Here is a 10,523-nt window from a genome sequence, read left to right on the forward strand (position 1 = left end):
GGTCTAATTTCAAACATGACTGCCTCTAATATTAAACTCCTAATTATTTTATCAATTCAGTTAATCATGCACATGTCAGGACAGAGAATCTTTTAAAAATACTAAAAAATATTTTAAAATAAAAAAAATTCAAAATTTTCGAGGGATATTATTTAACCACAGTTCCATAAACATTGTTACACGGGAGGTTGTGGTGTTTGGTTGATTTGCGTCCCCTGTGGACACGGCGGAAAAGATCAGTCTAAGCTGGAAGCTAAGGCTTTAAATTGCACACGTCTATTAAACCAATGAGGGTGACAAAAACTTGTTGATGTAAAAAATACAAGACACAAATTTTTACTAAAATCCCATGATCTGCGAACGAATGAGTTTTATTACACACAATTTCCAACACCAGATCACCTGTCTCTCTTGCTTTTCTGTCCTTGTCCGAAACGCAATACATAAAATAATAATAATGTTAATAAATTGGATAATGAGAATGACCTACATACGGGCATGTGTGCTTACCTACTCTTATCCCTTTCTATAGATGATGGACCTTTGCCTAAGTTTATATCCAAAATTCATTCCCACCTACCCTCATTAATTATTGATGTAAAATAATTGAGGGGAATTCATTGTTTCCCTACGCACGAGTCATTGTTGACTTGTACATTGATTTGTTTTGTTTTTTAAGATTTATATATTTTTAATTTTATACTTTAATAATTTTATTTATCATCATATTATTATTCAAGTCATAAATTTAAAGTGTTAATTCATATTTTTATATTATTTTTTATTTTTTTAATTTTATTCTTCAACTTTTAGTTGATTTTAAATCATGCTTCATATTATTTATTTTCTTTTATTTTTTATAGAATTATCTTGATTTCATTATTTATATCGTTACTAATTTTTTACCCTATAAAAAATTAAAAAAAATTCAAAAATACAAGAGCATGCACATGAAGAAAGCCTAGAAGATTGTCCAAGTTAGTGATGAAAAACTAAAATGACAAGTGAAAAAGTTGGAGTACTAGAATATACAAAATTGATAAAATTAGTGATCCAATTCTGAATGACAAAAGGACCCATTGATGAGAATATTTTATATGGGGTAAAAAATTACAAATTTGGATGAGTAAGGACTCAGTGGACTTTAGGGGCTAAAATTAATCAATCAGGGGCTAAATTGAAGAAAATTAAAAATTTAATGATCAATTGAGAGTTAAATCGTATCAATCAGAAACTAAAAATCAAAATAAAGAAGGGTATTTTCTCATTGAACCTTTGAAGATAGGTCACAATACTTTTATCTTTTCATTATGTGATGATAAAAAGCTTTATGGTGTTTTTTTTTAAAATGAAAGGCTTATGCTGAAGTGAAAAATAAATTTGGAGCTAAGATATTAAAAATAAAAAATAAAACTAGGCTCTAGAATGTTATACTATACATGTAAAAATTTATGAAGTTTTGTTAGAAGAACATTATATATAGCACTATTATCTTGTATGACAAGCTTTAGAATATCTCATATTTTATATGTTTTTGGAGGTTTGTGAGTCTTTAATAACTATCTAAATTTATCTTTGTGGTAATATAATCTTTGAAAAATCAAGTGTGCAAAATATTTTAACAAAGCAGGGATTCTTTCATTGGATGACTTGATTTGGGTTGTGTAACTCACGACCTCGTGGAGTCATGAAGCTCGTCTCCCACCTAAATTTTTTTTAGTGCATGAATGAGATTTAGATGGAGATAAATGATGATTGGATTGTTTGAGTCATCTTGAACGAGAACAATATGTGTGACTCCTTCTGAGCTTAGGAGTTTAAGAATCACTCGCTTGCATGTCATCCTACTCTATCCCTTTAAAAAACCGGAGTTGTATGTGTGCACTCTGGGGTGCATATATAAAGGCTTCTTATTGCATGGTTAAAGCAATAAAGGTTACCGTTGGAGCTCGGCCCAAACAAACAACTAGATTTTGTTTTATACAAATACATATACAAACGTGTGTATCAATACATATCTAAACCATTGACAAAAGCTACTCCCCTAATGTACAAATAGTTTTTATTCGATAAAAGGGAAAGAAGAATACAAATATTTTTCCAAGCAAGACACAGGGAGCAGAAGCATTACAGTGGCACACTGGCATGTCATGTCAAAGAGTATGTTACGTTGACCCAAAAAAAGCTTGAATATTTAATGTGATACACATCAATAGCTACGTAACCTTCTGAGCTCTATCAATATACAATCATGTGCCAAGGGAATAAATATATGCAGTAAATTGTTTGAAGTATACAGAAAGATAAATAATCTGGTTTCACGCCCCACCTTAAATTAAAAGCCTTTCTTTTGATGCAGAAATCATAGAAGGAATTCCTTCTTTTTAATCTTGGTACTACTTTGCCTTTAGTCTCAAGCACAAGTGTTCTCTGCTCTTTTCTTTTATTATAAGCTAAGACCAGCTTCTTCCTTAAAGCTCAGACAGCTCAAGCCCAATAATAGCCTTCGATCCTCAAGTCAGAGCCTGATTTTATTTGAGCTAATTTGTTGCCCAAAGTCCTTCTAGTTAGGCCCATTTTAAATTGAGTGTACGAAGTAATTTCTTTTTATTGCCTTGGTGAGTTTCCCTGTCAGTGCTCAATGCCATGCTGCACCCTGAAATCTGAATCGAGGAAATGCCCTTTTTATCTCTTGCTTTATTTTTCTTCTTCATTAAATATCTTAGTGGGCACTGACAGGGAACTCACTACGGCAAGAGATAAATGAGTTGCAACTTGCAAGCAAAGATTCCGAATCAAAATGGATGATTTTCTGGAAGTTCATTTTGTAAAGAAGTTGAACTTTTGTTGCAAATCTGTGATAACTTTCCTTTGGCCATCTTAAAACAAGTTTGGTATTATTTGAGTAGTCTTTGTGGGGCTCCTCTGCCATAAGTGAAGTGTTACATGATCAAATGCATGTTGAAGGAGTGCGCTATGCGTTTTTGAGCCAATTCTTTTGGAAGAATCTGCCAAAAAAATATTTGTTTGGTTGTCTTAAAATAAGTTTGATATTCTTTGAGTAGTCTTTGTGGGGCTGCTCTGCCATAAATGAAGTGTTAAATGATCAGATGCATTCTTAGAAATATGAGATTCTCATCAGCTTTTTCTCTGGGCCAGTAAGAGCTGCTTTATCAACGGCCGGGCAGCCTATGAGTTTCCAAACATGGACAGCGAACAAAACTCATAATCCAGTATCATTATATATTAAGCAGTTACCAGGCAGAATCTGGTCTGTAATACTTGTACGTGAACGCAAATTTGTACATCTGCAAAATGTTTTGGAAACACTTGTTGATACATATTCCAGTATGTTAGATGATGTCATGCAGATCCCAGCCCCTCGCTGCAGTCCAATATTGTGAGGAGGGCACCAAATGGTTGCTAATTTATGGAATCATTTACATAAGATTTAAGAACCAGTATATTGGATGCTGTAGGTCCCAGCAGTGATACATAACACAGTAGTGACTCAAGTAGTCTATGCAGCTGCTGAACCAAAATGGATTCAATAGGAATGTTTCTCATACGTCAGTTAAACATATTTCTGAGTGCGTGTGCATGCTACTTATGGTTTCCCTTTTCTGTGATGTAGCGATACATTTAATCAGGATGTCTTTTATTTTACTATAAGCAAATTGTGGTGCAACAAGATGAAGTATTCAATTTATATATTACAGTGCTAGGATGCCTTTCATAGCAATGATTTTATTTTATTAATGTTGAATTTCCATTTCATTTGAAGTTTCCTTTTCTTTTCTGTGACAGTTTCTTTGTTTTTTATTTCATTATCTTTGAGACCTCTTTAAGAGATCTAATTTCACCATATTCGAATGTAATGAAGGTTTTCACATGTCTCCGAGGTATACTTTTATTCTGCCACTATATTAACGCAATGTAATAATGTGATTGTTACATTAAGAATTCAATTATGATAATATTGAAGAATAAACAATAAGTGCAAACTAAACCTCTATTGTCATCTGATTAAGAGCTGTATATCTCCACCTCTCTTTCTGCACAAAGTCTGCATCCAGGAACCGTGAAACAAATGCCCAGAGTTTGTAAACGTCCTCGAAATTTGTCAGGAACCCTAGGGCAGCTGTGACAACTGAAATTCCTGGATAAAGTTTATCTCTCTTCCCATTTAAAACTGTTCCTCCTTCACTTGTTCTTGTCTCTAATATCTGCTCCCTCTCGTGTTCATACTTGCTTGAGAAAAAAATGTGGTGCAAAAATCCACAACTTAAAGAAATGTTATTTCGATCAGCAAGCTTCTGTACAATGGCAGGATCTATCTTTTCTCCTTTCCAGTCAAATAAGTTGAATGCCACTGCTGGTCCTCGATCAAATTTTACCTTTGGTCCATAGATTCTGACTAGGGGATGCCCATTTTCTGAATGTGGATGTTGAAGACTCGTTAATGCATTTACCAACCAGTTGATGAGGTACCTTGCTCTGGTACTGATTGATATCAGGCCCAATGAATCTGCATGATCCAAGCCTCTACATTCAAGATATGAATACCCACTTCCACTGCTAGCAATGATTTGGGATTGGGAGGATTCAAATGATGCCACTGGTACCTCAATTTCTGGTGCTTTGTGTTTTACTGAAACCTCTTTGGTTTCTTGCAGTTCAGAAGTTTTCTCACTTGTCTGCTGCCTGGACATAGGACCTGAGGAGGAGCCTTGCAAACTATCATCATCATGTAACTCTTGTTTCGCTTTTTCTTCAGTTTCTGTGTCGTCATTAGCTGACTCTGAAATTTGAGAAGGTCGCCTAGCTGGGACAAGCCTCACTAAGCCTGTACTAGTTGAATCCTTTATAACTGAAGAGCTGGATTTCTTCACAAATAGACAGCCAAAACCAGATGGGTTTTCACCAAAAACCTTGAAAAAAGAGCAGATAAGAAAATCTGGCTTAAAGAGGGAGAGGCCCAGGGTCTCCATATCCTTGGGTCCTAAGCCACAAGCATCAAGCAAGACATGCCATCCATTTTCCCGAGCCATGTTCATCCAGAGGTATGAATACCTAGCTCCTGTCATCCTTGATTGAAGTGGGAAAACAAATAGTCCCCTCCTATCCTTCCTTTTACGTCTTACCTTCTCTAGCAATTTCCCTGAATGTATTCTTAAACTCTTCCATGAGAATTCGGCTGACATGACCCGTGCTCCTCTGTTCTTGGAGCTTTCTATCATGATTTTCACTGCCTCGTTCTCATGGTCGTATACGGTGAGAAGGTTGTGATTTGACTGAAATGGATAAGAGTCTGCAAGAAGTTTGAATGCGGATGACTGGTTGGCAGTGAAAACCATCGTGTAATCATCTTCAGAGAGATTCATTAATGCCATAATTCTTTTCTGTATCTTGCATTCCAGTTCCGATTCCTGGCAACCATACTGTATTTGAGAATGTAAGTTTGCTGCCTTGTAGGAAATGCCGAAGAAGGGCGTTTCTAAACTTGAGGAATATTGCCGTGATGGCAGGGAAGAAGATGATGTTGAGGCAACTGTAGCTTCCCGAGAGTAACTTCGTTGCTGAGAGTATGAGAAGAGGCCATGGCCAATATAATCAAGACAAACATGGTTGGACAGGGAGAGATGGTAGTATTCTTGTTCTCGGATTTTGTCAGCCTGATCAGTCTGAGAATACTGTGGAAATGCTTTTGTGAAATTGGAGAATGACTCTTGCAATGAAGGGAGGGACTCGTGATTGGTGAATTGAGAGTTTGGATATATCGATGACGCCATGGCAACTTCAAAAACATGGCGGGATGAAGCAGCAGTGGTTATGGATGTTGAACTCTGGGGCTCAGGAATCCCAAGAAAAGGCAATTGACATAAATTATGGAAGCAGGCTTGTGAGGCCTCTCCAGTGCAAGGTGAATGCATCTCCCTTTCTCCTTCCTTTGTGTTCACACCAGGTTTATTGTTCGTGTTTTTCTCTCTCTATTAACTTCACATTTGATATTTTCCAATCAAAACAAATCATTGAGCATTTTCTGTTGTGTAGGTTGGAAAGTCAGATAGTGGGTTTCCTAATTGTTGGGCAAGTCCACCCTGTCTTTCATTTTGCACGAAATTATCCTTGTTTTTCCTTACCACCAATGTGGAATCTAACTTCGTGTCCTACACTATCAGCTTGCTTTGATTTTAGACTTTTCAAGTGCGAAAAGGCTGTAATAGAGGACCTTTCGCACGCTCTGTGATTTAAGGCCCTGTCTACTTGAAAAAAAAACCTCAGATGTCCAGTTCAACCTTGGCTTGCTCCTTTACCTCATCACATTGATCTCAAATTTATTTAATTTAATGCCCACTCCACCAACAAATGAAGTGGTTGTAATACTTATCGAATGGATAAAAAAGCTACATTTAGTTAACATTTGAAATACTTGTCTTGCAGTTGCGGAGATCCAAAACAAGCAGAAAGGGGCAGGGGAAACTATTGAAGTGGATGGCATTATCTATCTAGGTTTCAGGTTTCTTCGGCATAATTATTAGTCTCCAACTTTTCTTATGATCGAGAAACACTAATACCCCTTCCCCGATATTTTTATATGACATTTTCAACGCCTTGTCCTGTCATTTTCAATTTCGTAGTTTTTGCCCCACCAACACGAGGTCATTTCTCATAAAGTTATTCCAGAGGACCCCCCTAGCCAAGTCTTCCGAGTCTTGAAGTTTTGGAAGTATATGGGAAGTCTCCCTTTCGATGCTGGTGCATCAACTTGGCAAACCCGATCGCCCTCTTCGGGATTGCCATGGAGTAATTTGATATTCTGAGAAACCAAAGGGAGAGTTTTCATTCTTCAAACCTGAAGAGTAATGAAGGTCATTTTCACCAGTGATTTAGCCTGTGATTGGCGTATTACAAGATTTGCGATTAAGTTGGCTGTTTACTCGGATAATACTTGATCGATTTTTGAGGAAATTCCGAGCTTCGGAGTTGGGACGATTCATTTCTTCTGGTTCGAATTTGTTAAACCAACTCGACCTCCTACATCATTGATGGTAGTTCAAAAATCAACTCAAACCCCCCTAACTTCTTGTCTCAAGCTAATGCATGGAGCCCGAAGAGACAAGACAATTTGGCTGCTAGCCTTGTGTTCGGGGAATATCTCATTATCCGAAAAGTAATCTATCGTGGATTTGAGGTCCTTCTAGTTTACTGAGTCATTATTTGTCCTCTAGGGGAGGAGGAAAAAGCTCATCTCACCATTAATTTGAAACGTATTTGCCACTCCTAAAATCAACAAGTTTTAAAATGAAAAAAATAAAATTGAATGAGCTCACAAATACAATTATATGGTAAGATTCATTTGTTCATGAGCTCACACAATTATATGGTAAGATTCATTTGTTCATGTGAGTTCATGCAGATTCTGTTAGTAGTCAAACCTGAAGGGGCTGCATTTTCCAAGCAATGAGCTTGACGCACCAAGAGGGGGAAACAACAAAGAAAAGCAGCAACATTACCATCTACCTGAAAATCTAGTCAGAGCCATCGTACACTCGAGAAACCGAGAACATAACATGAATCTTCAAACAATCATGATAGATGTTCCAGTTGAGAAGGAGACTGAGATTTAAGGGTCTGCGTCTATGGGAGGTTCTTGTATCATGTAGTGTTGCGTGATCTCCAGGGTGCAATGATATTAAGGCTGGAGGGGCTTGCACATGGTCTAAATTTGTGTCCAATATTTCAAACAAGTATGGCCTAGGCAAGATTCTCAAGTACCAGAGAGGCTTAGGATTGATTAAGCAATGGCGTTGCCTCAACGAAGGGATTTCCTTGTGCTGTATTAGTTAGATCAAAAGCTGTGATGAGATTTATTTTTTTTTCCTTTTAAGGAAAAAGACGGAGAAAAGAGAAGCAAGAAACGTCACTGAAAAGCCTTTAAAGTTAAACGATTAGTCTTTTCTTCTGGATAAAAAATGATATCTAAAGAGTCATAAAAGTCGCATAGGAATTATTATCTAAAAACAGAAAACAAAACTTAACTTGTCAGAAGTGGGATTTGAACCCACGCCCTCTCACGAGGACCAGAACTTGAGTCTGGCGCCTTAGACCACTCGGCCATCCTGACACTGATGGTCAAACTTCGAGTAAGTAACTATTTATAAATAAGTATTAGAAATATAAGAACAAAAACTAAAAGATGGTTGAGAGCGGGCTTTCAACCCACGCCCTTTCGGACCAGAACCTTATCCTAGGGCCTTACACCCATGTCAGCTTCTAGTTTATGCTCGCAGGAAAAAGTTTAGTATATTTCTGGAATTGGGCTTCGGCCGATGAATCCAAGATAGGCCATGTATTTGGTTCTTCTTTTGTGAAAAGAGGGACTTCAAGGAAAATTAAAGCTGAAAATCTGAGAACACTGCTTAAAGGCGCTTTGTGGGTACTGAAATTGAAGGTAGAAGATGCACAAACAACGTTGTGTGAAACTTTTTCACAGTTTAAACGAAGAATAATGAGAGCTACTTCTCTTGTTTTAATCCAATTGTATTTCCTTTAAATATAGTTTCATAAATCTTCTCGTCATTTGAAGAGAAACAACGTTATTTTGGAAAACTCGGCTAAATAAGCCATGTCTTTGCACCTAATAGGTGCAATCGGAGCTTATTTAATGACTTGAGCTTCACAGCGGAAAATTTAATGATATGTAATGAATGAATAATTAGAGATAACAATCAAGAGTATTTAATTTTATTTGATTTTTTTAAGGTTGATGCACATACAGATGAACTTGCAAGATTATTTTCATGGAATTTGGTATGCAAATCTCAGACAACAACAAGGTCTCCAAATGGGATTTGTCCATCTTTTTTTTATATATATATATCCTAGTTTTCTTGGTTTTTCATTTTCTTTATACCACACCTCTTTCATTAAAACATGAACTTTAGGTTACAAAACACAAATATATCATGAAATGATTTGATTTACTTTAGGCACAACAAATATAAAGGACAAATGGCCACACTGTTACAAGAATTCTAGGAGATCTTACTTTAAAATTTCCTTCTTTAACATTTTTTGTTCGAGGTAGACATGTATCTTAAAACTTTTTCTAGCAAAATCAGAGCAATAACTCATCACTTGAACAAGATATGTTGTGCTATATCATTACAATATAAACTACTTTTTGGACCATGAGATAAGATTTAAGAACTATGTTTCTATCGTTATCCCATGATCGATAATGAAATTAGTTATTCAAGATTACGAGGGCTAAAAACCCAAGACGATGCCTTCCTCATAAACCACATGAAAAGTTGAAATAAAGACTAAAAAAAATTAAAATCAGCAATTATGTAAAAAATAAAATATAAAATAAGTATATTAAAAAAAGAGAGGCTCCACTTATAAATGGAGAGGTTTTAGAGACCGAAGATGAGGATATTTTGATTTAGAGTTTTGGTGGCTACATTTAGGGGTTAAAAAGATGCAGAGAGTAAAGAGAAAAAGACTAGAGATGGAGGGTAGGTTATAGGCAGAGGAGATCAATAGAGTATAAAGGCAAAGACTAGAGATTAAGGGTGACATATGGATAAGCAGCGTGAAACTACTTTTACTATTGATTTAAAGTTTGAGAATTTTTTTTTTCATTTTACATGTTTTTTTATGGTCTTTTAGTGTTGGTTTAACTAGTTTAGTTGATCAATCTTTTTAGAGTTTTTGTAATAAGTTTTTTAGGCTCCTCTGATTTTTTGTTACTCAATTATTTTAAGCACCCTTATTGATATTGACCTTAAATACCGTACTCTCTAGCAAACCTTTATGTCATGATGATGAAAATAAATTTAGCCAATAATGTTATTGGTAGGCCCCTTCTTTATAGTATCTATACAATGAACAATACCAAATACTTGGCTATAAAATTTCCCTTTGAAAGAAGATGTCTATAGTAAAAGAGACCATACAACCTTCAAAAGATGCACCTTTCTTGCTTCAAGGGTAATGAAGCTTTATTAGTGGACCATACATGGTCATTTAAGGAGAAAAAGAAATACACATTAAAGTTGTAGAATATTTGAAAAAGTAAGTTTTTATAAATATGATACAAGCTCCATTGCTAAGATTAAATCTATTTTGAATCCTGAGTAAGAGAAAATCATCATAGAGCTCCTTCATATCTAAAAAATCTAAAAAGATAATTTTACTTTTAGCCCCTCATACATGTTAGGAATTAACCTAAACATGTTCTCTCATCGACTGAATGTTAATCTCTCATTTTCTTATATCCATTAGAAGAAAAAAAAGGATTGTCATAATCTATTTTTGGATCTTCATGCAAAAAGAAAAAAATTGAAAAGAAAATAATAAATAAATAAATAAAAATAAAAAATATTATAAAAAAAAAATATAGAAGTGAAAAGAGGATACCAAAATGCCTAGAAAATGGTCAAAAATTGGTTGAGGAGGTTTAACAACACAAAGATTAAAACTTGACGGAATTTTTTGACTTATGAGAGGTTTGG

At 35.5% G+C, this 10,523-nt stretch overlaps 1 protein-coding gene and 1 non-coding gene across 2 annotated transcripts; both read right to left on the reverse strand.

Moving 5' to 3' along the window:
- Nucleotides 1–3,892: 3,892 nt before the first annotated feature.
- Nucleotides 3,893–6,140, reverse strand: LOC105128987 (uncharacterized). The gene has a single exon (XM_011030855.1). The coding sequence runs from the start codon at nt 5,931–5,933 to the stop codon at nt 4,005–4,007; it is 1,929 nt and encodes a 642-aa protein (XP_011029157.1). The 5' UTR covers nt 5,934–6,140; the 3' UTR covers nt 3,893–4,004.
- Nucleotides 6,141–8,044: 1,904 nt separating this feature from the next.
- On the reverse strand, nt 8,045–8,128 carry TRNAL-CAA (transfer RNA leucine (anticodon CAA)). Its single transcript has one exon. It is a non-coding gene; the product is annotated as a tRNA-Leu (tRNA).
- Between the last annotated feature and the right edge of the window lie 2,395 nt (nt 8,129–10,523).

The sequence above is a fragment of the Populus euphratica genome, unplaced genomic scaffold, assembly GCF_000495115.2.
Source record: "Populus euphratica unplaced genomic scaffold, PopEup_1.0 scaffold48.1, whole genome shotgun sequence".
NCBI classification, from domain to species: Eukaryota; Viridiplantae; Streptophyta; class Magnoliopsida; order Malpighiales; family Salicaceae; genus Populus; species Populus euphratica.

What these genes read in the sequence shown, in the direction of transcription:
- LOC105128987 (XM_011030855.1), bottom strand. Translation starts at nt 5,933, where the DNA reads ATGCATTCACCTTGCACTGGAGAGGCCTCACAAGCCTGCTTCCATAAT.